General features: G+C 51.8%; 2 protein-coding genes across 2 annotated transcripts in view; both read left to right on the forward strand.

The window, feature by feature from the left end:
• TSPEAR (thrombospondin type laminin G domain and EAR repeats) overlaps positions 1–27,700 on the forward strand; it is a 59,509-nt gene that overhangs the window by 7,969 nt on the left and 23,840 nt on the right. The window contains exons 2-3 of the mRNA XM_060010230.1: positions 11,701–11,921; positions 26,947–27,185. Of these exons, the coding sequence (XP_059866213.1) occupies positions 11,701–11,921; positions 26,947–27,185 (460 nt within the window). The remainder of the gene's footprint in view (positions 1–11,700; positions 11,922–26,946; positions 27,186–27,700) is intronic.
• Positions 18,832–19,388, forward strand: LOC132424512 (keratin-associated protein 10-3-like). Its single transcript, XM_069540619.1, is given in 2 exon segments — positions 18,832–18,877; positions 18,880–19,388. Coding segments are annotated over 2 exon segments (555 nt in total).

The following is a 27,700-nucleotide window of genomic DNA, read 5'->3' on the forward strand; positions in this document are numbered from 1 at the left end:
GCTGTTGAGAGCAGGTCCACAGAAAAAGCGGCAGCTTTGTCGTTCCAGGAGTCATTGCTCAGCTCACAAAACTCTTGAAATTGGCTTGGGACGCCTTTACTCGTTTTTGTCCTAGAAAGAAACCCCAGGGTGGAGTGTAAGTCACCTTGCCATTTTAGGCGGTGCTGCAAGTCGGGGCCGGTGTCTGTGGGCACTGGGTCCTGGCCCCTGGTCAGGGTGAGCGCTGCTGGGGTCGCCCAGCTGGCTGAACGAGGTCATGCGCCTCTGTGGTTGGAAGGTTAGAGAGGAGGCGTATCTGGGTTCTAAATAAAGGTAACGTGAGTCATGCTTGTAGGCAGCAGTAACAGCACAGCAGATGGGTCGGCTCACACGGCAGACATGTATCTCATAGTCTGGACGTCCGACGTCTGAGGTCAAGGTGCCGGAAGGGCTGTTTCCTTCCAAGGCTGTCGGGGAGAGCCTGCCCCAGGCTGTCTCCTAGCTTCCGGGGCTTTTCTGACAGTTCTTGGGGCTTCTTGGCTTGTAGAAGCGCCACCCCGATCTCTACCCTCACCTTCACAGGGCTTTTTCCGTGTGTGCCTGTCTGCGTCCAAAGTTCCCCCTTTCGTAGGGACACCAATCAGGTTGGATGAGGGGCCACCCGCAAGACCTCATTTTATCTTGATTGTATCTGCAAAGACCCTATTTCCAAATAAGGTCAGATTCACAGGTGCCGGGGACTGAGGCTGGAGCGTCCCGTTGCGACACAATTCAGCCCCTCATGAGTGCTGTCCCTGCTCTGAGGCTGACACTTGGCCAGAGTCTGGGATGGAAGGAAAAGCTGAGCAGGTGTTGACTTTCTTCTTTCTCAGGGACAGCAGTGAAGGGCGGGGTGCAGGCAGCAGGTGGCCTGACAGGTTTGGAGCACACCCAACATTTCTGTCAGTCCAGGCGTGGTTTGAGCTCATGGGCTGATTTTTTTTTAGTTTATTTTATGGAATAATCCTAAAAGGAGTACAGAGAATTCACGTATGCCCGTCTCCCAGGTTTCTCTAGTGATAACGTCGCACAGAACTGTAGATCAATTACCAAGTCTTAGAAACCAGCATTGGGACATTACTGTTCACTAAGGACAGACTTTTCGGATTCACCATCTTCCCAGGAGTGTCCTCCCTCTGTTCCAGGACCCCACGGTGCATTCATCAGGTCTCCTTAGTTGGCTCTAGTCTGGGACAATTGCTCACAGTTTCCTTGTCCTTTGTGACTGTGACACTTTTGAAGAGCAGTGATCAGGTGTGTTGTGGGCTGTCCCTCAATTGGGTTTGTCTGACATTTTCTTATGATTGGACTTGGACTGTTACATCTAGGGGAAGAATCCACAGAACTAATGTGTCCAGTGAAGCAGGGGTGACTTGGTGTTGTTATGTCTAATCACTGAAGATGTGACTATTTCTCCCTTTGTAATTAATGAATATCTGGGGGAGATGCTTTGAGACGTTGCGGATATCCTCCTTCTGCTGAAGCATTTGCCCTGTGGTTCCGCACCCTCTGGGGATCAGGCCTACAGCATGGTGACTACCGTGTGCTAACGGGATTTTCTACTTCTACGGCCCATCTCCAATTATTCATTAAAATTCTTCTCTAAGGAAGAGTTGTTCCCCCCCCCAATATGTTTATTTGTCCTGTTATGGACTAAAGAATGTTAATTTTATTGAGTTCTACTACAATATTATCATTATTTTCTTGTTCGAATTGCTTCACGTTTGGGACCATGACCCCTCTCTGACATTTTGACCACTGGAGCTCTTTCATTTGTCCCTTGGACCCTTCCAGCACCCCTGGAGTCAAGCGCTTCTCCAAGGAGCCCAGGTCCCTTGCAGTGGATGGTGGCATTTAGAAACCAAGGCCTGGAGCTAGGTGTGCTCACTGCCGCTGGGTGTCGCGTCCCCCATGCCCCCTGGTGGAGAGAGCAAGGAGGTGCATGTATGTCAACTCTCACGTGCCTGAACTTGGGGGAACGCCTTCAGTCTTCCACCGTTAAGGATCATGCTAGCTGTAGTTTTTTGCAGATTAGCTTTCTCAGGCTGAACGTTCTCTTCTGTTGCTGAGAGATTTTATCATGAATGGATGTTGGGTTTCATGAAATGCTTTTTATGCATCTGCTGAGGTGATCATATTGTTTTCTTTGTAAGTCTGTTAACATGGTGAATTACATTAACTGATTTTTTAAAACTTTTTATTTTGAAATAGTTACAGATTCACAGGAAATTGGGAAACTAGTATAGAGAGGTGCTGTGTACCCACATCGATTGATATTTGAATACTGAAGAAGTCTTGAGTTGCTAGATAAACCCCACTGGTTGTGAAGTATTGTCTTTCTGGCATGTTGCTGGATTTGATTAGCTAATGGCTTGTTCAGGATTTTCATATCCGTATTCATGAGGGTATTGGTCTGTAGTTCTCTTTCACTGTAACATCTTTGGCTCTGATAACACGGTTTTCGTCATGGGAGCTGGCAAGCTCCTTTTCCATTTTCTACAAGAGATGGTGTAGAGTTGGCATTTTGTCTTCTTCAGATACTTAGTAGGAATGTCTAAGAAACTGGAGTTTTCTTAATAGATATGGAAATGCCAGTTATTTGTTTCTTCTTTCATGAGTTTCGGTAGTTTCGTCACTGAACCAAACTTGGGTCCGCTTGCGCAGGCACAGTAAAGCCAATCTACTGATGCCGAATTGTGGTGAAGGAAAGCGCGGTGTTTACTGCACGCGCCAAGGAAGGAGTTCGGGTGGCTAACGCTCAAAAGACCTGAACTCCCCAAAGGCTTTCAGGAAAGGTTTCTAAAGACAGGGTGAGGGAAAGAGCTGTGGTATGTGATCATCTTGTGATTGGTTGGTGGTGAGGTAATCGGGAATCAGCATCTTCAGCCTACTGGTTCCAACCAGTCTGCAGTCCACATGCTTGTGGTCAGCATGCAGTTAACTTCCTCCACCTGGTGGGGTTTCAGTATCTGTGAAACAACTCGGTGGTGTGACTCAGGATATTACCTACAGCCCTTGAGGAGGAACTAAAGTTCTTTGACTTTGTTTAATGACTAAACTATTATTACTTTGTCTTGCTTGACTGAATTTTCTACACTTTCTCACTTCTCTGATTAAATTTATTCTTTGGAACTCAGGGAAGGCCTAGGAGGCTAAAGTTTTTCTACCAACGAGAAGGTGGAGGACATGGGGGCGATCTGTCCCAGGAAGGCCCCACAGGGTCCTGCTTGGTTACAGTTTGTGCCTATCAAGGAGTTGGTCCGTTTCATCTAAGGTTTTGAATATATAGGCCTAATGTTGTTTGTAGAGTCTCTGCGTTATCCTTTTAATTTCTTTTTTAAAAATTGATTTTATTGAAGTATAGTTGATTTACAATGTTGTGTTAATTTCTGCTGTTCAGCACAGTGATTCAGTTATACACATATACATACATTCGTTTTCATATTCTTTTCCGTTATGATTTATCACAGGATATTGAATATATTTTCCTGTGCTGTACAGTAGGACCTTGTTGTTTATCCATCCTGTATACAACAGTTTGCATCTGCTAATCCCAAATTCCCAATCCATCCCTACCCTGCCCACCCCCCTTTGGCAACCACAAGTCTGTTCTCTATGTCCCTGAGTCTATTTCTGCTTCCTTTTAATTTTTGAAAAATGTTTAGTGATATCTCATTTTTTGTTCTTGACACTGATACATTGTTCCTTCTTGTTTTTCCCTGTCAGTCTGGCTAGAAGTTTATCAATTTTATTGATCTTCTTGAAGAACCAGCTTTGGTTTCAATGAACTTTTCTTTTGTTTCAATCACATTGATTTCTGCCCTTCTACTCCCTTCTCCTCACTGGGGGTTCCACTTGCTCTTCTTGTTCAAGTTTCTTCAGTGGAAGCCTTGATGGTCGGTTTGGTACCTTTTTTCTTTTCTCACGGAAGCACTTAGGACCACACACCTTCCTCTTCTTCAGCTGTGCCCACACATCCTTTCCGTGCGGACCATCCTGGTCTATAATCTGAGGCGTTGAACGAGCTGATCTCCATGGCCCCTTTCACTCTGATTCCATAATTGCTGACTCATACACAAGTTTTAAGGACAGTAGAATCGGGGGGACTCACGCGCAGCAGGATTTGGGGGCAGCCGAGCCTCTGGGTGCTCAGTGTTTGGACTTCCACTTTCTGCAGCCCGAGGCCACCGCAACCGGATTCATCACGGCTGTTCACATTTTCACTCGCCTGGAGGACGTGCGATAAGGGAACACGGAAAGCTGGCTGGATCAAAGAATGATCGCGCCCAGCGGGAGTGAGCATTGTTTTTATTGCAAAGGTCTCTGAAGTCGGGGCCGCCCCCTCATCCTCGCCCCGCCCACCTCGGCTCCTGGCAGGAGAAGACGGGGAGGAGGCTCTTCAGATCAGTGGAGATGCCTCTGTGGGCGGGACCCTGCGGGCAGATGAGCATCCCGTCCAAACCCCCTCGTCCCCGTGCCAGCCCTGCCGCCTGCGTGGCGCGCGCGCTATCTTCGCCTCCTGAATGTCCATGTGCCTGGTGAGGCCATGCGGCTGCTGGACCCAACGGAGAACGTTTGAGGAAGGTTCGGGTTTGGGGCTGGCAAGCTTGGGCCTGGAGATGGACTGGTTCTGCTCCACGTGCGGACTTCTCTGCGTCAGCTGACTAAGGCGTCCTGGACGCACTGTTGCCTGTTTATGTGAAGTGAATTCACGTCAGCTGTTTACCAGCCGCGTGGATCTCACTCAGGAGACCTACTTGGCAACCCTGGCAGCTGCCCTCTTGCAGGCAGACACAGATGCTCTCACAAATTCAGGGGGGAAGTTACAAACTGACCCACAAAGTGGCCCGGCGCAGGGCTGACCGCACCATGAGGGGTGGGCAGTCCCTCTCCCAGTCCCTGTGAGGCAATCCCATTCAGGGAGCAGCTCCTGTCTGCCTGGCAATATCCCCAACCCCTCCTACAGCCCCCCAAGAAAGGGGGGACCAGCCTCCAAGAGGTCAACACAGAGGCTGCCGTGGGAAACAGCGGGTTCCGGGGGAGCTGGGTGCAAAGGCAGCGGCTGTCGCTCTGCACTCTGCTTGGCCCACTGGACAAGGTCAGGCATTCCCGGGGGCTAACACAGACTCTGGAGGATGACTGAGGGAGGGGACGTGTGTGGATTTGAAAGCGTGGATATGTGTGCGGCCTGAGCCCGCCCAGGGGGCTGTGTCACGTCTACTGCTCATCGCCGGTGTCCTGCTCTTTCGATGCCTCCCCTGTAGCCTCCATGGCCTGGTCACTATGTGGCCTTTGGCTTTCTAGGCTCTGGATATCCCAGGGACATCTCACGCTCCAGCCTAGAGAGCCCAGGTCCTGTTCGAAGCCCAGCAGCCCTGCCTCACTCCACGTTCCTTGACGTCCTTTAAAACAAGTGAAGAAAAGCAGATTTAAACACACAACAGGGACGGGCCAATTGCCCCTTTGTGCTCCATCTTTTTTTTTTAATTGGAGCCTAGTTGATTTACAATGTGTTAATTTCTGCTGTACAGCAAAGTGAGTCGGTTATATACATATATATATTCTTCCTCATATTATTCTCCATTACAGTTTATCACAGGATATAGAATATAGTTCCCTGTGCTCTACCGTAGGACCTTGGTGTGTATCCATTCTATATATACTAGTTTGCATCTGCTGAGCCCAAACTGCCAATCCCTCCCTCCCCCACCCCCTCCCCCGTGGCAACCACAAGTCTGTTCTCTATGTCTGAGTCTGTTTCGTTTTGTAGATAAGTTCATCGGTGTCATATTTTAGATTCCACATATAGGTGATATCACATGATATTTGTCTTTCTCTGTGTGACTGACTTCACTTAGTGTGATCATCTCTAGGTCCGTCCATGTTGCTGCAAATGGCATTATTTCGTCCTTTTTTATGGCCGAGTAGTATTCCATTGTGTATATTTTTTCATCCACTCACCTGTCGATGGACATTTAGGTTGCTTCTGTGCTCCATCTTTATATTTTTTCCTGTTTCCTTTTTTAACCAGTGTAATAGGAGAAAAGTGATACCTTGCCACTGTTTAATTTACACTGACTATATTGACTTAGATTTCATCATATTTGAGTTGTTTCTTTCTTAGGTTGCCTGCCTTTGGGGTAAGGATTTTTCTTATGTTTTCCTTGCTGGTGTCCTGGGTGCCTTGTTCCTTCTGTGTGTTCACCCCTTGTCTGTTTTAAGAACGGCAAACCCCCTTCCTGCTCTGTCCCGTGACAACAGCATGGCCCGTGGTGTCCTTTATTGAGCGGAAATCCTTGTTTTGATGTGAGCAAACGGACCAGCTTCTTTCTGATGGTTTGTGTGCAGTGTTGAGAAATCCTCCTTAACCCCAGGTCGCAAAGAGAGCCCTCAACTTCTCCCTCTGACATGGAAGTCCCACTTTCCACCCCACCTGGAGTTGATGACCTGTGTCCTGTTCAGGGAGGAATCGGGCCTGGCTTCTCCCCCCACCAAAGCCCAGCTTTCCCACCACCACCCACTGATCAGTCCACCCTCCGCGGATCTGCGTGGAGCCCGGACCGTGTGTCGTCCCCGCTTGCGTGGGTCTCTGAGCCCTTGGACCTCCCCATCACTGGTCCATCTGCCTCTTCTTGGGCCCAAACCGGACTCTTCTGTCACTGTGGCAGTGTCATCAGTCCCACTGTCCCGCAGGGCACACCTAATAGTAGCCTCACCTAAGTTCTTAGAAATGAATTGTCCTGGTCCCTGGGCACCCAATGAACTGAACGAAATCCACAGAGGAAAGAGGATCTTATTGGTCATCTCGTTTCCCTCCCTCCCCACCCCCAGTGGAGGGGCCCATCTCAGAGACTGTCTGAAGCTGGCCAGGTGTCCACCTGGCTGCAGGCCTGTGGCTCATACCCGTGCATCCAGCATAAGGCAGTTGCCCCTTCACCAAATAACCCTGGTCTTCACGGCCCCCAGCACGGGGGCCTCCCCAGGGGACTTTTCCAGGGCACGAGGAGCCTGGCTTCTGGCCAGAACTGCTTTGAGAGATCTCGCAGGCCAACCACAGGCCTCACAAGGACGCTGCCCACTCCCCCCAGACCTGGGGCACAGCCTCACTGGCCACGGCCACACTCACACGCACATCTGCACCCCCGGCCTCCTTTGAGGCCTCCTGTGAAGACACTTTGCCCACTCTGGCCCACGCCCCAGTGCTTTCCCACTCGTGGCCCTTCCTCCCGCTCCCTCCCTGGCCCCAGGGCTCATCAGACTGCAGGTGGCTTTGTCCTGGGCTCCCTGGCACGCCCGTTGGTGCCCTTCCGGGGGGTGGGGGGTCTTGCTGACACTGTCGCAGTACAGGGTTAAAGTCTTCACTCTCCTCCCGCTTTGCCTGTTGCTGTGATCGGCTCCTCCGACACCTGGCGGCTCAGCTCTTTCTCCAGCTCAGCTGAGCCCCTGACACGGACAGTCGCCACCCTCCCATTTTACAGATGAGGAAACTGAGGCTCAGAGAGGTGCAGTGAGTCAGTCGTGGGCCAGATCTTACGATGCTGAGGTCCAGGTCAGGGCCCTGCTGGTAGCCAGCTTTGAGTTCATCTCCCTGTGGCCGCCACAGTCTCTCTGCTAAATTATAGGCACCACAGGGCAACGACTCTTTATTTTGGAAACTGGCATTTCAAGAAGCCTTTGTGGAACAGACGAAGACCATGCAAATGAGTGCAAGCCCGGCTGTTTATCCCGCCGGCTCTGGCAGGGGCCCACCAGCGTCACCTGGGCGTGGCAGGGGCTCAGGCAGACACAGCTTAGAGTGGAGAGAGGGAGGCCCGGGTGCGGCCTGATGGAGGCTGTCGGCGAGGGACGCTGGGGCTGGACCAGCAGCGGCGCCCCATGTGCCTGGTTAGGGAGCAGATCCGGTTTTCTCCGTGGGGTCCTGAACTGGACGTGGGGACAAAAGTTAGGGAAGCTGCTGGTCACCGGCCACATTCTGGCCATTCCGGGCAGTAGCGACCGAGGTTGTGGGTCAGGCTTCTGTGGCCAGGCGTCCACGGCTCGGCCATTGTCTGTCTGTCTGTCCAGCCCGTCAGCATGAGTCCAGCAGGTGCCAGTGTACATGTCCCATCGGTTAACTTGCTGGAGTCTATCACTCAGGCATCTGGACGTCCCGAGGTGGCACTGACCTTTGTGAACTCGGTCACTCACTCATTCCTGCGTCCAGCGGGGCTTTCCCGGGAAGGCACGAACGCACTGTCTCTGTTAACCTGGAGAACCCTCGGCAGGTGTGTGGGTGTGTGGACCAGGCTCAGGTGGAGAGAGCCCGTGTGGATGAGTACCTGCCAGGCCACAGGCCGCTCGGGCCTGCATGGGTTCTGGGGGGCGGGGGGGGGGGGGACCAGGAAGAGGCTGTTTCAGTTAAACAATGGAGGGACAGACTCGCACTGAGATTAGCCGAGTTCGGGTCCCCCCAGTTGCCGGTGCCTGGGGCTTGGCCGGGCTGAGGCACGTCCTGGAAGCCGAGCGGCCTGCCTGGTGGAGGGCCCACGTTTCCTGAAGGAGGGGCCGGACGCTGGTGGGGCCACAGCTAAAACCACGACGGCGGGCCACTGCCAGACAGGGCCCACGTACCCTGTGTCTCAGTTTGTGGGTGAATTTAGGATGCACAGTGTTTACTTAGAGCCCCGTGCTCCCCAGGGACCCCAGCCAGGCACAACCACCCAGGATGTGGAATCTGACCCCCGGCCTGGGCAGCCCGAGGCTGGGGTCAGGGTCCGTCCCCCAGAACACGGACACCCCTCCACCCCTGAGATGCCAGACTCCTCCCTGGCGTCTCTCTGGGACCCCGTCCCCGACACACACAGCAGCCTCGGGGTGGCCGCCGCCCTTGATGTTGGAGTACATCAGAGCGCCGAGCTGCGAGCGCCTCAGTTTACACACAGGTGCTTTCCCAGGAACGATGCTCTTTCCTCCCAGGCTGTTCTCGCTTTCAGTGGTGTAAATGACAACAGTGCCCTGCCCTCCCGTCACAGAGCAGCTGCTGACCCTCCCTCACCACGTCCCCCAGAGGGCCTCGCACGCCCGTCCTCCCAGACACTGCTCCGGCCGCCACATCCCTCGGTCTCGCTGTCCCCCCCAGGCTGGCATGAGCCTCGGGCCGGAGTCCAGGTCTGCACGCGGCCGGGCCGCCCACCGCCGTCCAGCCTGCCCTTGGTCCCCGCACTCTCGGGCGTGTCCACACCCCGTGGGTGCCTCCGGGCACATGAGGATGCCCCTTTGCAGGAGGACATCAGCGTCCCTGACTGTGTCCCGGCTTGATGGCCCCAGGCTCTGTACCATGTTGAGCGCTGGGGCAGGGCAGCGAGTGTGGTGTGGGTTCAGGAGCCCAGTTCCTTGCTTGCACAGCGCATCCTCTTTCCCGTGTTGGTAAGAATCCCCGGTGTCCTGGATACGAGCCCCCTGTCCTCTCGCCCTCCCCCCGCAGTGTGTTGCTCTGGCCCCTCTCATCACTGACCTCTCCTTCCAGGTTTCACGCTCTCACTTTGAACTGCTTTCTCCTCTCTTCTGTGAGCTCGGTGTCTTTCCTCTGAACGGGTTCGGAGAGACCTCTTGTTTCCTAAATTCCCTTGACTTAATGGAGAAGATGAGCTCCTGTCTTCCACCTCACCTGCCCCCGTCTGTGACGCCCCTGCTCCCCCCGCACTCTCCCGTCTGTGACGGCCCCCGTCTGTGATCCCCCTGCTCCCCCCGCACTCTCCCGTCTGTGACGGCCCCCGTCTGTGATCCCCCTGCTCCCCCCGCACTCTCCCCTCGGTGCCGCACTGGTCGCCCTCTGGCCGCTGGGAGTCCCTGGACGGGGGAAGGGGCAGCCCCGGCAAGGGTGGGGGCCAGGCCCGAGCGCGGGGGGAGCGCAGAGGGGGCGTCCTCTGCTCTCATGGCCGCAGCCCCGCTGACTTGCTGACTGATCCCCGTGGTGCACTGACCGCTGGCTCCAGGGCCAGCACCCCTGTGTCAGGCTCAGACCCCTTAGCAGGACCGCCAGACCCCGAGGGAGACGGCTCTGGGGAACGGCTGTTTCATTCGCACGTGCCTGTCATTTGTCCCAGGCCACAGCCTGACACATGCTGGCCGAGTCTGGAAGGGTCCAAGGGGCAGCCGTGGGCTCTGCTCCGAGCCAGCACTTCCCTCCACTGCGGGGCCGGGTGGGCCGTCTGGAACCCCGCCTCTAGTCACAGGCGCTCCCTGCGCTGCCCGCTCTCCCTTCCTATCATCTGGGCTCAGGTGCGTTTCCGCCTCTGGTCACAGATGCTCCCTGCGCTGCCCGCTCTCCTTTCCTATCATCTGGGCTCAGGTGAGTTTCCACCTCTGGTCACAGGTGCTCCCTGCGCTGCCCGCTCTCCTTTCCTATCATCTGGGCTCAGGTGCGTTTCCGCCTCTGGTCACAGGTGCTCCCTGCGCTGCCCGCTCTCCCTTCCTATCATCTGGGCTCAGGTGCGTTTTGTTTCTGATGACCTTGAACTGCGGAGCAGGAGCCGGTCTGCTCCTCTACAACGTGTGCGGAAGGCAGTGCCCAGGCCAGGGCGGCGTCCGGGTCTTGTCGGGGGCCCTGCCCTCCGATGGCACCACCGGGACCGTGTCGCAGACGGCTCAGCCGGGGGCTCGGGGATGCCGTGCCTGCCTTGTCTCAGACCCTGGACGCTTTCCGTGTGCGAGCCTGTCTCCCACGGACCACGGGCTCCCTGGGGCCGGGTGGGGGCTTCCCTGTGCCCCAGCACACCCAGCACAGCGCCTGGTGGTTGACTTGGAAATGGCAGCAAAACCCAGGGGGCCGGGGTGGAAGGGTGGGGAGGAGGGGCCACGGCGGACCCGGGCGGGTCGTGAACCCCTGGTGCCCCCGCTTGCTCACGGGATAGACGGGCGTCGACTGAAAAAAATGCACAACCTAAAAGTTGAGAGTTATGGTTTATTCAGCGGACAAAACTGAGGACTTAACCAGGACACAGCATCTCAGATGGCTCTGAGGGACGGCTCCGAGGTCAGGGCGGAGCCAGGATACAGAGGAGTTTTGTAAAAAAACCAGGTAGTCAGACCATCAAAAGAATGCTGTTAATGAAAGAAAACCAGACATCTCAAGTTAAGGAATTCAGTGTGTTTCTGTGTATGGGAAGATGCAAGAGTCTGGGCTCACTGAAATCATTCCTTTTGTTTTTTGCGGTACGCGGGCCTCTCACTGTTGTGGCCCCTCCCGTTGCGGAGCACAGGCTCCAGACGCGCAGGCTCAGCGGCCATGGCTCACGGGCCCAGCCGCTCCGCGGCATGTGGGATCCTCCCGGACCGGGGCACGAACCCGTGTCCCCTGCATCGGCAGGCGGACACTCAACCACGGCGCCACCGGGGAAGCCCTGAAATCATTCCTTTGATGTGCGCCTCAGCTACCTGGGGCCAGCATCCCGTGTTTTCCCGTCCTGAGTCTCCTCAGGGTGCATGCCGGGGGCGGCTGTAATGTGATGGCTTGACGGCTGACACATCCTTTGTTTTCCGATGTGTCAGGAGACATCCTCAGTCCACATGGGATAATCGTGACGTCCTGCTCACAGGGCTCCTTCGAGGACCCTGCAGGACACTGAGACCAGAGCCCGGACACCCACACCTGGGCGCCCGTAAACGCCCTGGCATAACCCACGTGTGATTTCCTTGACACAGACCTGCGGCCCCTGGACATCCTGGCAGAGGCGGTCCCTCCTGATGGCGCTGCAGTCGGGGTCACGGTGACACAGGTCCAAGGTGCGCAAGGACTTCAGCTCTCAGCCGCTGCCCCCCATGACCTGAGCTTTCCTGCGTCAAGGATTTTCTTCAGATGCGACCTCTTCCCGGAAGAATTTTCCATCGTCGTAACCTTGAAAGTTCCCAGTCTCCCCGCTAAGGTCAGTGACACTTCCCACTCTTCCTGTAGAATGGCCCCCCCTTCCCGTACCTTTGCACGTTCTCAACGCCAGAGCGTGCGAAGGGCATGACCGATCCGGTCAAGAGGTCAAGAGTGGCCGGCCTTGATAGGTAGTGAGGTCCCCATCACTGTGAGTATGCAGGCAGAGCCTGTGTGACCATTTGTTAGGAGTCTGTACAGCAATTATAATTTTCTGGTGTGCTAAGCTGTCAAAGGCTAGGGATAAGGCTTGGAGTTTTTAGTTTGACATCCTTTAGCAGGAAATGTAAACAAAATAACAAAACCATACCCTTTTGGGGTCTGTTTACCTGTGACTTGCAGTCCCATCCTCCGCAGATCCAGCTAACATTCCCACCGTCCCCGGCTAGGGTGGAAGCGCCCCTGGAGGTTTCCCCAGGGTCCAGGACAAGGCACTTCCTGGGCGTGTGACCAATCCTTCCCATTCCAAGCCAGCATCCCCGATTCTCTCACAGCCAAGGTTCTCCCAGCTGGTTTTCTGTCGACTGTGATTCCATCCTGATACCCCCCGGGGGCTCGTCGTTCTGAACAATCTGCTGTCAAACCCACAGCTGCTGGGCTTTCAGCTGCAGCCATTGCATTTTCAGTTCTGCGATTTCCATTTTCCTCTTGTTTTTAATGTGAATTCCAGTTCTCAGGTGGAAGTCTGGCTTGTCAGCTGCTTTCTTGAACAAGCCTCCAACCTGTGGGTCCCCTGGGGGGCTGGCTCGCCGTCAGCTCCATCTCTTTATTTACTGTCATGCTCAGTAACTTTCTAACAGGCTCTCTGAGATATGATTCACACGTCTGAGGTGCGCAATTCAGCAGTGTATGGTGCAGTCAGCGGCTCAGTGCAGCCCTCACCACAGCACGTTGTAACTCACGCTCATCACCTCGGAGAGAAGCCCCAAGCCCTCTGGCTCCCCCCCAACGACCCCACTCCCTACCCCCAGCACTAAGCAGCAACTCATTGACTTTCTGTATCTGCGGGTTTGCCTACTGTGGACATTTCATATAAATGGAATCATATACTGTAATATATGGTCTTTGTAACTAGCTTACGTAGTACGTGTTCAGGGTTCACCCGTGATGTAGCGTGTATCAGCGCTTCGTTCCTTTTTATGGCCACGTCATATTTGACTGTGTGTATAGAGCACATTTTGATCACCCCATTCATCATTGATGGACATTTGGCTTGTTTCTACCTTTTGGTTATTATGAATAATGCTGCTATAAACATTCATGTACCCATTTTTGTAGGGGCATGTGTTTTCATTTCTCTTGGGTATATACTTAGGAGTGGAATTGCTGAGTCTTAGGGTAACATTATGATTAACGTTTTAGAAACTGCCGGACTGTTTCCCCAAGGTAGCTGCACCATCTGATATTCCCACCAGCACTGGATGAGGGTTGCAACTTCTCCACAGCCTCACCGACACTTGTTATTATCTGACTTCTCGATTCTAGCGACCCATGTGGGCCTGAAGCAGTATTTCATTGTGGCTTTGATTTGCATTTCCCTGATGAATAATGATGGTGTGTATTTTTTCATGTGTGTATCGGCCACTTATGTCTCTTCTTTGGAGAAATGTCTAATCAAGTCCTCTGCCTAGTTTTTAATTGGATTATTTGCCTTTTTAATTGTTGTGTTATGAGTTCCTTATGTATTCTAGATATAAGTGCCCTATCATATATAAGATTTTCAAATATTTTCTCCCATTATATGGGTTGTCTTTTCACTTTTTTGATGGTGTCCTTTGAAGCACAAAACTTTTTAATTTTGATGAAGTCATATTTACCTATGTTTTCTTTTCTTGCTTATACTTTCAGTGCCATATCTTAGAATCCAGTGCCAAATCTGAGGTCATAAAGATTTATCCCAAAGTTTTCTTCCAAGAGCTTTATAGAATTAGCTCTTATATTTAGGTCTTTGGTCCATTAATTAGAGTGGAAGGTTAGGTTTGAGTTGAGATCTTTCTTCTTTCTTAATATAGGTACTTACAGCTATAAATTTCCCTCTAAGAAGTGCTTTAGCTGCATCCCATAAGTTTTGGTATTTTGATCTTTGTTTTCACTCATCTTAAAGTATTTTATTATTTCCTTTTTGGTTTCTTCTTTGACCCTCTGGTTATTTAGGTGTGTATTGTTTAGTTTCCACATATTCATGAACGTCCCACTTTCTTCAATTATTAATTTCTAATTTCACTCCATTGTGGTCAGAAAACATACTTTGTGTTATTTCTGTCTTTTTAACTTACTGAGGTTTGTTGTCTGTCCTGGCATATGTTCTCCCCTAGAGAATGTTCCATGTGTGTTTCTGTAGAATGTATATTCTGCTGCTGTTGGGTAGGGCGTTCTACAGATGTCTGTTAGGTCTTGTTGGCTTATTGTGCTGTTCAAGTCTGATGTTTCCATTTTGATCTTCTCTCTAGTCGTTCTATACATTATTGAAATTGGTACTTTACAGTTCTCAACTAACATTGTTGAACTATTTTTCCCCTCGTTTCTGTCAGTTTTAACTTTATGTATTTTGAAGCTCTGTTATTATTTGCATGTATGTTTATAATTGTTATATATTCCTGATGGATTGACTTTTTATTATTATAAAATGCCTGTCTCTAGTTACAATTTTTGTTTAAAGTCTATTTTATCTGATATTAGTAAAATATTAATATCTCCTTGTGGTTGCTGTTTGCATGATGTATCTTTTTCTATCCTTTTACTGTCAATCTATTTCTGTCTTTGAATCTAAAGTATGTCTCATGCAGAGAGCATATAGTTGAATCATATTTGTTTATGCAGTCTAACAATCTCTGCCTTTTGATTGCGTTATTTGCTTTTATGTTATTACTGATATATAGTTGATCCTCATTATTCACAGATTTTGTATTTGCAAATTCACCTACTTTCTAAAATTGATTTGTAACCCCCAAATCAATACTTTTGGCACTTCCAAAGTCATGCATGTACATGCATAGAGCTGCAAAACATTTGATATCATGGGAACAACATGCGTGTTCCCAGCTGAGGATGACAAGGCAATGCTCTGCCTTCTTGCTTCAGCTCATACTGTAAACAAGTGCCCTTTTGCTGTCATTTAGAGCTACGTTCTTCACATTTTTGTGCTTTTCACTGGTGACCTTGCTGCTTGAAATGGCTCCCAAACATAGTGCTGAAGTGCTGTCTAGTGTTCCTAAGTGCAAGAAGGCTGTGGTGTGCATTAGGAAGAAAATACGTGCATCAGATAAGTGCCATTCAGGCATGAATTATGTTGCTGTTGGAAGTGAGTTCAGTGCTGATGAATCAACAATAAATATTAAACATACATTGTGAAATAATACCATATCTATCTAAATCTATCTCTCTATCTAACCCTGGCTAATATTTGGTATTTGACCCTGGTTTCTGACACAGATCTCCTAATCCCTTGGAATTTCCTGGGATAGGAGTTGTCTTTTATTCTAATAAGGCAACTCTTGGTGGGCTCCTGGATGGGAGAGGGTCACCAGAAAGACCAAGCCTTGATTTGTAGCTTGGTACTTTCAGCCCCATCTCCTATTCTCCAGAAAGGGGAGAGGGGCTAAAAATTGAGTTAATCAATGCCTACAAGATGAAGCCTCCATAAAAATCCCCAAAGTACAGGGTTTGGAGAACACCTGGGTTGTTGAACATGTCCACATGCCAGGAGGGTGAAACACACCAACTCCATGGAAACAGAAGCTCCTGCACTCAGAACCCTGCCAGAACTCACCCTCTGTATCTTCATGTGGCTGTTGGTCTGCATCCTTTAAAATATCCTTTGTAAAAAATCAGCAATAATAAGTAAACTGTTTTTCTGGGTTCTGCTCTAGCAACTTATTCAAGGAGTCATGGGAACCTCCAATCTGTAGCCAAGTCAGACAGAAGTTGTGGGTCACCCGGGTGCCTGCTACTTGTAATTGGCATCTGAAGCCGGGGGCAGTATTGTGCAACTGAAACCTAACCTGTGGGGTCTGTGTTGACTCTGGTTAGGGTCAGAACTGAACTGACTTGTAGGACACTCCTATGGTGTCAGAGAACTTGTTGGGGTGGGTGAAGACCCACACACCTGGTGTCAGAAGCTTCTTCATGAGAGTAAAGGAAAACTCACATAACACAAGGTTATGTATTGATTAGCTGATGAAAATGAGGCTAGAGGCTCACAGGAACCTAAATCTTTATTTCCCCTAGAAGCAATGGCTGAGTACTTGCTAATCCAGTGTTCACAGTGACTTTCTATAACAATAATGAGCATCAACTGTGGTCGGATTGATGTCTGCTATTTCACTTTTCCGTTTCCTATTTCTCATGTCTTTCTTGTAATTGTGTTCCTTTATTCCTTTTCTACTGCTTTCTTTTGCTTTTAGTAAATACTTTCCAATGTAGCAATATTATTTCTTTAATGATTTTTTCATCATATATTTTTAAGTTTCCCTTTGCTCTAGGGTCTATCATGTACTTATGTTAACTTATCAGAATCAACTTCCAATTTATACCAATTCAATTCCAGGTATATATAAAAACACTGCTCATTTTTATATGTAACTCTATCCCTTCCTGTCTTTTTTGTCCTTCCTGTTACAATATTTCATCTTAAAATGTTAAAATTCCAAGAATATATTGTTATTATTATTACTTAGTATACTTTTATGATTTTTAAGAAGCTTAGAGAAGAAAGGAATGCAAAACCTTTGTTATCCTAGCCTTTTTATCATTTCTGGTTCTCTTCACTTTTTCCTGTGGATCTGAGTTCTCATCTGCTGTAATTTCCTTTGCCCAGTACAGTTTTGCTCCCATGTACCTCCTTTGTGCTGATGTTGTCAAATATATTGAATTTCTAGACTATAGGTCCCAAAATACATTGTATACATATTGTTTTATACAATATGCTTTATAATATATTGTTTTATAAATTGTGTTAAATCAAGTAAGAGAAGAAACAAGAAAAAAATATGCATTTGTATTGTCTTTTCTAATTACATAATTAACTTTACTGGCATCCTTTTTTTCCCTGTGGGTTGGAATTTCTGTCTGGGGTTACCTGCTTTTAGCCTAAAGAACTCCATTTAGTATGTCTAATACGATGAGTCTCCTAATATCAGATTCTCTCAGTTTTTATTTATCTGAGAATATATTTTTCCTCCATTTTGAAAAATAGCTTTTTTGCATATAGGATTCTTGATTGACAATTTTTACTTTGAGCATTTTGAGTACATGGTCCCACTGCCTCTGGTCTCCACCGTTTCTGATGGAAAGTCAGCTGTTAATCTTACTGGGCTTCCCTTGTGAGTGACTCAGCATTTTTCTCCTGCTGCTTTTGATATTTCCTCCTTGTCTTTGACGTTTAGCATATTTAGTATGACATGACTGTTTGTGAATCTTTTGTGTTGAAAAGATTGAAGTTCATCAAGCTTCCTGGATGTGTAGATTAGAGTTTTTCACTTTGACAGTTTTAAGCTGTTATTTCTTTGAGGTAATATCTTTCCATTGCAGTCTGACTGCCATGTGGTCCTCCAGCAGAGTCCCCAGCCCCATCCATCAGCCTCACCCTGAAGCCCACTGACCCCCAACAAGTCCCCGATGGAGCCCTGGCTACTCTTGCAGAGGCCTACAGCTGAGCACATCACCAAGGGCCCTGCCCTTGCCCCTCAGAGACCTGGGACAGTACAGTGGCTGAAGAGTGAGGACACGAGGGACCATGGCCAGAGGTCACTAGGTCCCAGGTGCAGACTGAGCACTGGGGCATGGGCTGCTACACACGGTGCAGGTGTCTGTGGACAAGGCCCCATGGACAACAAGGCTCTGCTACTGAACGTATATTATGACAGAGACTCCAGGAACTGACAACAGAGGGTCAGGTCACAGCCACCACATCCTTCTGCCTGTGAGGGGGAGTGCTTGAGGGAGGAGATCTTGTCCTAATTTGCACCCAGGGGCTGTAGGAACCCCTGATGTTGTCTGGAGCCCCTGATATTGTAGAATAGGAGGAAGGTGTGAGCATTAAGACTCTATCAGGGGAGGTTCTATAGACGTTCAAGCCGCAATGAAGCGAAAGGCATTTGCCCCCACGGTCATTCTCTTTGCGCTAGCCTGCGTCTGCATCCCTGCCCCTCTCTGTGAGCCAGTCTCTGCCCCAGGAGGACACCTGTCCTCACACCTGCCCCAGGGCTCACTCCTAGTGGACACAGGCCCCCTCACCTCCCTCCACAATCAGCAGCATCTGCTCACCAAGTGCATCCCACCCTGTGGCCAGGCCAGTGGGGCATGGCCAGACCTGTCCACACCTGAAAACACCTCCCTCGCCTCAAAGCCCAGATTCTGGGATTGTTCCTGCTTGTCCCTTCCTTTGGAGCAGGAGTTTTGTTTACAAGAACAGCCCCTGCCCCCAGTGCAGCAGAGGGCTGTCACTAACGAGAGTCACCTGACTGCTACTGTCCCTGCAAAAACATCAAAAAGATTCCTACTGTCTATCCTCTGGAGACAGACGCAGGTCCGGAGAGCCCCACCTCCACCCAGGAGCCTCACCAGCCAAAGGCATTTACAGACAGCTGCCAGCTGCCAGAACAGAGCAGGACACAAACAAGGAAGGAAAGGCATTTACAGACAGCTGCCAGAACAGGGCAGGACACTAACAAGGAAGGAAAGGCATTTACAGACAGCTGCCAGAACAGGGCAGGACACAGACAAGGAAGGAAAGAACAGACAGCTGCAAAACAGAGCAGGACACTAACAAGGAAGGAAAGGCTTCACCAAGTTGCTGCCATGCCAACACACAACACAGAGGACGGCTATAAAGCTGGACAGCCCTGAGCACCTCACTCACACACACACACACACTCTCTCTCTCTCACCCTCCTCCAGCCACCGCCCCCACCATGGCCGCGTCCACCCTGTCCGTCTGCTCCAGCGCCCTGAGCTACGGCAGCGGCTCTGCCTGCCTGGTCCCTGTGACTCCTGCACCGGCTCCTGCTGGCAGGTGGATGACTGCCCAGAGAGCTGCTGCGAGCCCCCCTGCCGCACCCCCAGCGGCTGCGCCCCGGCCCCCTGCCTGACCCTCATCTGCACCCCAGTGAGCTGCGTGTCCAGCCCCTGCTGCCAACCAGCCTGCACCGGCCCCTGCACGGCCTCGTGCCGCCGGCAGTCTAGCTGCGAGCCCTCCTGCCACACCTGCTCCCCCTGCCAGCAGGCCTGCCGTGTGCCCGTCTGCTGCAAGCCTGCGTGCTGCACACCTGTTTGCTGCAAGCCTGTCTGCTGCACACCTGTGTGCTGCGAGCCCGTGTGCTGTGAGGCCGCCCCCTGCTCAGCCCCCTCGTGCTGCCAGCCCACCCCCTGCCCCTCGTCCTGCCGCAGACCCTCCTCCTCCGTGTACCTGCTCTGCCGTCCCGCGTGCTCCCGCCCTGCCTGCTGCATCCCTGCCTCAGTCTGCTGCTGACTGGGCACATTGCCAGCTACTCCTAGGGCCAACCCTGAATTCCATCTGAAATCTCTGCAGCGTTGAGCCCAGTCTGGGATCTCCTTCTGCCCCAGAACCACCCACTTCCACAGCCTGGGCTGAGTCCTCACTGCCCAGCTGGCTCCCTGGACTGGCTCCTGGCTTCCTCTAGACCCTAAGTCTCAGCAGCGTCCTCCTCTCCATCCTTGTCAGATCGTGGACTTTGTTCTGCCCTATGTGAGGGGCCGGTCTGTTAACAAATAAAGTCATTGTCAGGCCCTCTCCGAGACCGAGTGCATATCTGTGCAAACCCTAGGGAAGAGCTTTGATGTGGAGTGTGGCCTTGAGCTGCGTCCAGGGCAGTAGGACCATTGGGCAGGGCCAGACAGGCCCTCCCACACTCTGCCTGGGCGTCCTGTGCTAGCAGGTCCCCTGCAGCCTCCAGCCCAGAGATTCCTGCTCATCTGGAGACCCCTGCAGCCTCCACCAGTGAAGGACGGCAGCGGGCAGGTAACCAGGCCCTGGGTCTCACACACTGGGGACTTGGAGCTTTACTAGAGACAAGGGACACTCCGTTTAATAAAGCATCTGCCTTGAAGGCATAAAGCCCACTCCAGAAACAGCTTCAGACAGGCTGGGGCCAGCTGCTCTCCAGTGCCCTGGGCACGAGGGTGAGTGCTTCTGTCTGTGTGAAGAGGCCAGGAGGGAGAGAGCCATGTGCGGTGACGGTGGAGCCTGTGTTAGTCAGGGTTCTCCAGAGAAACAACCAATGAGACGTGTGTGTACACATGCAGAGAGGTTTATTTTGAGGAGCCTTCTCACGTGATTGTGGAGACTGGCAAGTCCAGAATCTGCAGGGCGGGCTTCCCAGGGAAGAGCTGGTGTTGCAGCTCGAGTGTAGAGATGGTCTGCTGGCGGAGTCTCTTCCTCCTCTGGGGACCTCAGTCTTTTCTCAAGGCCTTCAACTGATTGGGTGAGGCCCACCCATGTTTTGGAGGGCAATCTGCTTTCCTCAGAGTCCACTGATTTCACTATTGCTCTCACCTAAGAAATGAGCTTGTCATGACATCCAGACATGTTTACCCAAACAACTGGGCACCACGACCTGGTCAAGTTGACACATGAAACTCACCATCACAGGGACCAACAGCCAAGGGGGAGGAGGGATATTTGGAAGTGGCAGGTGCTCACTGGGCGATCCCCTCAGGAATTCAAATATTAAGGCAGGTTGCCCTCTTGGGAAATACAGGGAGGAGGGAGTCACCCTGGCCCTGCAGGGACGGTGCTGGGCAGGCAATCACCTGGAGGACATGGGTGTTCCCCAGCGAGAAGGGCCTTGGCCGGGGACCTCAAATGTAACTGTTAACTATTATAATAAATCCATTTAAAAGTGAAAAAAGAAACAGGTGAGATTAATTTAACATATTTTATTTAACCCAATATATCCAAAAAGTTACCATTTCAATACGTGTTACTAAGAGCTGCTTTTAAAACGCTTATAGATTCACTATTTGTTCAATATTTTTCTAAAGTGATTTTTGGAAGGAAAAGAGAGGTCCAGGCATTTTGTTCAATCTTAGTTAAAATTTAAAAGCCCAGTTAATATTCCTGTTTAATGATTTAACATATTAAAAAAAAATAAATTTATTTATTTACTTTTGGCTGCTTTGGGTCTTCGTTGCTGCGCGCAGGCTTTCTCTAGTTGCAGCGAGCGGGGGCTACTCTTCTTTGCGGTGCACAGGCTTCTCATTGCGGTGGCTTCTCTTGTTGCGGAGCACGGGCTCTAGGCGCGTGGGCTTCAGTAGTTGTGGCTCGTGGGCTCTAGAGCGCAGGCTCAGTAGTTGTGGTGCACGGATTAGTTGATCCATGGCATGTGGGATCTCCCTGGACCAGGGCTCGAACCCGTGTCCCCTGCATTGGTAGGTGGATTCTTAACCACTGTGCCACCAGGGAAGTCCTGATTTAACAAATTTATTGAGCACCTTCTATGTACCAAGCACTGTTTCAGGCACCGGGGATAGAAGGCTGAACACAACAGGAAAAATTCTTCTCTAACGGAGTTTACATCCTAGGTGGGGGAGGTGACAATTAATAAATAATACAAAAATTTTAAAAAGTTGGGAAAATGGGTAGAGATTGCTGAGGGGATCTTGCAGTGTTTTAGTATTAAATATTTAGTGTTTATCAGTGTTTTCAAAATACTTCCAGAGATTAATACCTTTATCTTTGTACCTTGTTGCTTTTAGTAAGTTAATGTAGCCATATTCTTATCGTATCAGTTATATTGAAAGAAGAGAATCAGTTGTGCATGTCCAGCAAGTTGAAGATCAAATTGAGAGTAATCCTGTCTCCATTTGCATACAGTCATCATCTGTTGATTCATCACTGCTGGTCCAAGTAGGAGATGGTCCAGACTCTTGATTTTCCCATTGTTCCTTCTGTGGCTCATCCACTGGCCTTTGCAGCATATTCCAAATGATCAAGGCATTTGTATTCAGGGATTGTGACCAACTGTTCTGAAAAGTAAATTTGAAAAAAAAATGACTTAAATGAGTTTTATTTTGATTAAATGGTAAGTTTTGATTAAATGAGTTTTGCAGTAAATTTTGATTGAGTTGTTTAGGACCTTGAAGAATTGTATAATAATTCATTCCTACCTGTACAGAGCAAAGTGGGAATAGAAAAATAATCTACTTTGCATTTCTTATGCTTCCACATGTCGGGTTTTCAAAAAGCTTTAGATCCTTTTGTCTGTGGACATTTTTGTTTACTTCGGAATATGACTTGTGGTAAGATGCTCTGTTATTCTTTCATAAAAATGGGCCCTTCTCTGTACCAATACTAAGAATTGTTCTAGGCACCAGAGATACAACAGTGAACAAAACAATTTCTTCTCTTAAAAAAACAAAGAAAAAACCCCCCAAAAGTGAACATGTGGTACTGGCCACTTTTCAAGGGCTCGGCAGCCAGGTGGCTCTCACACAGACAGAGCATCTGATATTAATAAAGTGTTAGAACCTCACCGGGGTCACTGCCTAGGAAGGATCAGACTCTGCACATACAACCCATCTCGCTGGCTATTTCGACTTGTTTCCCCTTCTTTGCACCGACGCCAGCCCAGCCCCCCAGGTGCTCCTGTCTGCTTCATCACTTGGTCATTTGTCTTATTTCTTTAAGTGTTTTTTTTCAAGAGGGAAGTGTGAGTGGAGTACTTTCTAAGCTCTTGCTTATATGAAAATACACCGCTGTTCTCTTTACTTGAGAAAGATGTAATAATTTGAAAGAAGATCAAATCAGCCTTAATCCCGGATGTTCCCCCAGAAGCTCTGTGTCTTTCACTGTTCGGTGGGAGAGGGGTCCGGAGTCAGCCCTGGGGGGGTTCATTTCCAGACTACGTGCTGTTTCTTCCTGCACGGCGAAGGGGCTGCTATTAATTCTGTTCATTTAAAAACTGCCAGCACGTGTCTAGGGTGGGTGGGCTCTGAAGCCCTGAGGCTCCTGAAATTCATGGAGCCCTTCCAGTCCACACACACACACACCTTCGTGCGCTCAGCTCAGAGCGGCTCACGCTCAGGTTTGTCTCTACTGTTGTATCCTAGCTGTGCCTCCTCCCTCCCTAGCAAATGGACTGTCATGTTTGGCGTTGGCGAAACACACGGTCCGTTGATTACATTTTCTCTCATCATATTTGGGGTTTTCTCTTTTATCTCTGTGATTTGGAGGATCCCCGCCTGGCCTAGAACAGGTGCTCAGACAGTGCTGTCTAACCCCACAGCTGTGGCCAGGGCCGTCGTGCCCATCCCTGCTCCAGGCGTCGACCTCCTCACCAGAGTCAGCCCATGCTGACTTTCAGTTCCGGGCTCCCCAGGACCACACCTTCTTCATCCACGAGGGAAACTGACTGTTGCCTGGGCTTGACTTCGGGTGTTAGCTGGGGTCCGCACGTCTCCACTGCTCGCACGCGGGGTCTCCAGGGGTAGACCCTCTCCCTGTCCCTGCGTCCTTCAGGGCATCACCTCTGAGGGAGGCAACCTCGGGTCAAGAAGGGCAATTTGCCCAGCCAAGGAGTGTGGGGCGCACAGCCTGTGCCGAAAGGCACTTGAGTTTGGGTGAAATGTTGATGAAAACGGCTCCCGATTTACCCTGCAGTCCTGCGTCCCTTTCATGGCCCCAGACTCACTCAGACACCTGTGAGCGCTGCTCCTTGAGAAAGTTTCATTGCAGAGTCCACGTCCGACCGTGTCCCATTAACGCTCCTCTCGGGCACGCTAGGCTGGGCTGCGAGGGCTCTGGGCATCCCTCACCTCCTGCTGGCAGAGCCTGGGTCTCACACCAGGCCCTGCTGGAACGTGACCCTAGACCCACTCTATGGTCCAATCTTCTGAACCACTTGCATTTTATAAGATGTGCCAATGTCAGTTTACACTTAAGATTCTTCTTTTTTTTTGGCTGCGTTGGGTCTTCGTTGCTGCGTGCGGGCCTTCTTTAGTTGCGGCGAGTGGGGGCTACTCTTCGTTGCTGCACGCGGGCTTCTCGCTGCGGTGGCTTCTCTTGTTGCAGAGCACGGGCTCTAGGCGCGCGGGCTCAGTAGTGGCGGCACGCAGGCTACACTTAAATTTTAAAACGCTTAAAAGTTAAACTGATATTAAAAGTACCCCAAACACAGGAGAGATGGAACAGAATGCATCAATTTAGAGAGGTGTTCACCTCTAAACCACACTCAGCATAATCTTGCCTCAATAGTTTCCATGACTTTCTGGAGCCAAACAAAGGAGCGAAGGGAAAACATCCTGCAACTCAGGATATTTACACTCACAAGTTTAACGAGGGAAAACTATTGTAGAAACTACGCCAGCACTAATGAGGGGCTCCTGCAGCCAGCTCTCAACCCCAAGGAGGAAGGGCGAGTGTGGGAGCCCCCCTGCCACACCTGCTCCCCCTGCCAGCAGGCCTGTTGTGTGCCCGTCTGCTGCAAGCCTGTGTTGCACACCTGTCTGTTGCAAACCTGTCTGCTGCACACCTGTCTGCTGCAAGCCCGTCTGTTACACACCTGTGTGCTGCGAGCCCGTGTGCTGTGAGGCCGCCCCCTGCTCAGCCCCCTCATGCTGCCAGCCCACCCCCTGCCCCTCGTCCTGCCGCAGACCCTCCTCCTCCGCAGCCCTGCTCTGCCGCCCCGCCTGCTGCCCCACCTGCTGCGTCCCCGCCTCGGGCACGTCCTGCTGCTGACCGGGCACGTCCCCCCAGGGCCAGCCGGGCTCAGGTCCCCCCATGACTCGGTCCTCCCAGCCACCCTCAGTCCTGACCTGGGTTGGGCGGCTGCCCCCACTCGGGACAGGGTCCCCTTCGTCCCCACTGTCCTGGCCTGACTGACCTCTGATCCTGCCCCGGGAACCCCAACCTTGCTGCACCTCCACCTGCCTCTGGGTCACCTGTCCCCCTCCCAGTTCCTCTGCCTGCGTCACTTGGCTTCCACTTCCATCCTGTCAGCACCTCCTCAGGCACCCGGATAAATAAACTTACTTCATCACATGACCCAATTCCTGTCTCTCACCTTCACTGGGGGGAAACACAGGGTTCTGACCAGACACTGGTCTCCTCCAGCCAGGAGTATTCCTAGAGGTGAGGGACTGAGAACCCCAAAGGTCAGTGGCCTGACCCCTCTGGGTGGGGCCCCTGCCCTCTCCAAGAAGGTCAGCGCCTGCTCAGGCTCCGGGGTCCTGGGACGTGAACATGGGGGAGTAAAGACGCCCGTCCACCCGGAGGCCCTGGCTGTGACGTCACCGTCCTTCCCAGCCACCCGCCTCACGGGCCCAGCCACACTGTGAGCATTTTGTCCTGCCGTGTCATTTCCACCCATTCCGTGCACTTCCTGAGACTTGGCTCACGGGAAGGCGCCCTTCACATGGAAGATAAGTGCAGGGGCCACACGTGTCCCCTCAGCGCCCAGAGTGGCCAGAGGCCATGTGACCCAAGCTGTGCAAATTGATTTTGCTAAATTAGGTGTTAAATTAACCATGAGGACCATGGAGTTTTTCCACTTCTTTAGTGTAACAGTTGCGTGGAATTCACTGATAGTTTTACATGGGCAAAGACTTGCTAAAAAACCACATTCTATATTTAACATATCTGCTTAGCATTCAGGTTTAATCACTTTCATTTGTTTACGCTTTTTACTGTGTTAGGCTAGAAATCAACAGACTGTAAATTGCACTTAAGTACAGTCAAGTATATATGGTCTCTCCCTGGTCCGAGCTGGGGTTGCTGGCGTTTGGAGATCGCGACAATGGCGGGTGGCGCGAGGTTCGTTAAATTGTGGTAAAATACACGTGACGTGAAATTTCCCATTTCAACCCTTTGAAGCATCCAGCTCAGGGGCATGAAGGACAGTCACGCTGTTGTGCAGCCATCAGCACCGTCCATCTCCAGAACCTTTCATCTTCCCCAAACTGGAACTCTACACGCATTAAATACCAGCTCCCCACGACTGCCCCCAGCCCCCGCCCCACCGCCCACCTTTGGCCCCTGTGCATCCGGGCCCCCCAGGGACCTCACATCAGTGGACCGCACACTACCTGTCCTTTTGTGACTGGCTTACGTCACTGAGCATCAGGTCCTCAAGGTTCATCCATGCTGACGTCAGAACTTCCTTTTTAAGGCTGAACAATATCCCATTGCATGAATGGACCACACCTTAGTTATCCATTTCTCCATCGATGGACACTGGCTGCCTTGACATTTTAGCTATTGAGAGTGATGCTTGCGTGAACACGGGTGTACAAGTACCTCTTCAGGAGGCTGCTGCCAGTCCTTTTGGGATACACCCAGAAGTGGAATTGCTAGGTCAGATGGTAATTCCACACTAATTTTTGGGGGAACCTCCATACTGTTTCCTATAACAGCTGCACCATTTTATTGCTGCCTTCCCCCCCAGCAGTGCACAAGGGCTCCAATTTCTCCACATCCTCAGCAACACTTGCAATTTTCTGTTTTACTGACAGTAGCTGTCCTCATGGGTGTGAGTGGTGCATTTGGTTTCATCACAGACCCTGGTTACTGTCTCAGGCGCTGCGGCCCAGAGACCCGCCCTCACCTGCCCCCCTGCACCTGCCCCCGTTCACCTGCCACCCTCACCTGCCCCCCTTCACCTGCCCCCCTTCACCTGCCGCCCTCACCTGCCCCCTTCACCTGCCCCCTTCACCTGCCGCCCTCACCTGCCCCCCTCACCTGCCACCCCTCACCTGCCACCCCTCACCTGCCCCTCTTCACCTGCCACCCTCACCTGCCCCCCTTCACCTGCCCCCTCACCTGCCACCCTTCACCTGCCACCCTTCACCTGCCACTCTCACCTGCCACCCTTCACCTGCCCCCTCACCTGCCCCCTCACCTGCCACCCTCACCTGCCCCCTTCACCTGCCCCCTCACCTGCCCCCCTTCACCTGCCCCTCTCACCCACCCCCCTTCACCTGCCCCCTCACCTGCCACCCTTCACCTGCCCCCTTCACCTGCCCCCCTCACCTGCCCCCTCCATGCCCCGCCCCCGCTGGCCCCTCTCTTGCAGAAGAACGAGTACCTGTTCACGGTGGTGGCGGAGGAGCGGGACTCGCTGCTGCTCGGCCTGCGCTACTCGCCCACCCAGCTGCACTTCCTCTTCCTCAGGGAGGACGGCGCGCGCGCCTGGCAGGTCCGCGTGTCCTTCCGCAGCCCGGCTCTGACGGACGGCCAGTGGCACACGCTGGTCTTGGCCGTGTCCGAAGGCTCCTTCTCCCTCACCAGGGACTGCGGCCTCCCCGTGGACATGTAGGTACCGCGGCGCCGGAGGGGTGGCAGGGGCCGGGTGCTGCCAGCAGAGCTCGCAGGGCGCACGCTGGCCCGCGGAGCTCCGCCGAAGGCCGGGGGGTCAGGCTGGAGGAGGAGCGCCAGGCTCATTGGCTGGTGGACGCGGAACGGCCCCGCCCCCCAGAGAGGCGGCGATGGGCGGGAGCGCCCGGGCGGGGAGGGGCCGCGGCCTGCCCGCTGGGGCTGGGGGATGGGACTCGACCCATCTACGCGGCTGCGGAGTCGGTAGCATCGAGGCAAGGCCCAGAGGAAGGTCAGGGTGAACTCGGGCACCAGGAGCCCAAAAGGAGCTGCCGCCCGATGAGGCCCAGGTCTTGCTTTCTGACTTTCAACCCATCACTTAACCTCTCTGACTCAGTTTCCTTTTCTGGGACGAGGGAGTAAATATTCACCAGAACATCACCTTATAGCTTTGACGCAACCCCGGGCACTCGAGAGCCCGAGCCCATCTCTTGTCCTGGCCGTGGCCTGGTCCC

This window comes from Delphinus delphis, chromosome 4 (assembly GCF_949987515.2).
Source record: "Delphinus delphis chromosome 4, mDelDel1.2, whole genome shotgun sequence".
Lineage (NCBI taxonomy): Eukaryota > Metazoa > Chordata > Mammalia > Artiodactyla > Delphinidae > Delphinus > Delphinus delphis.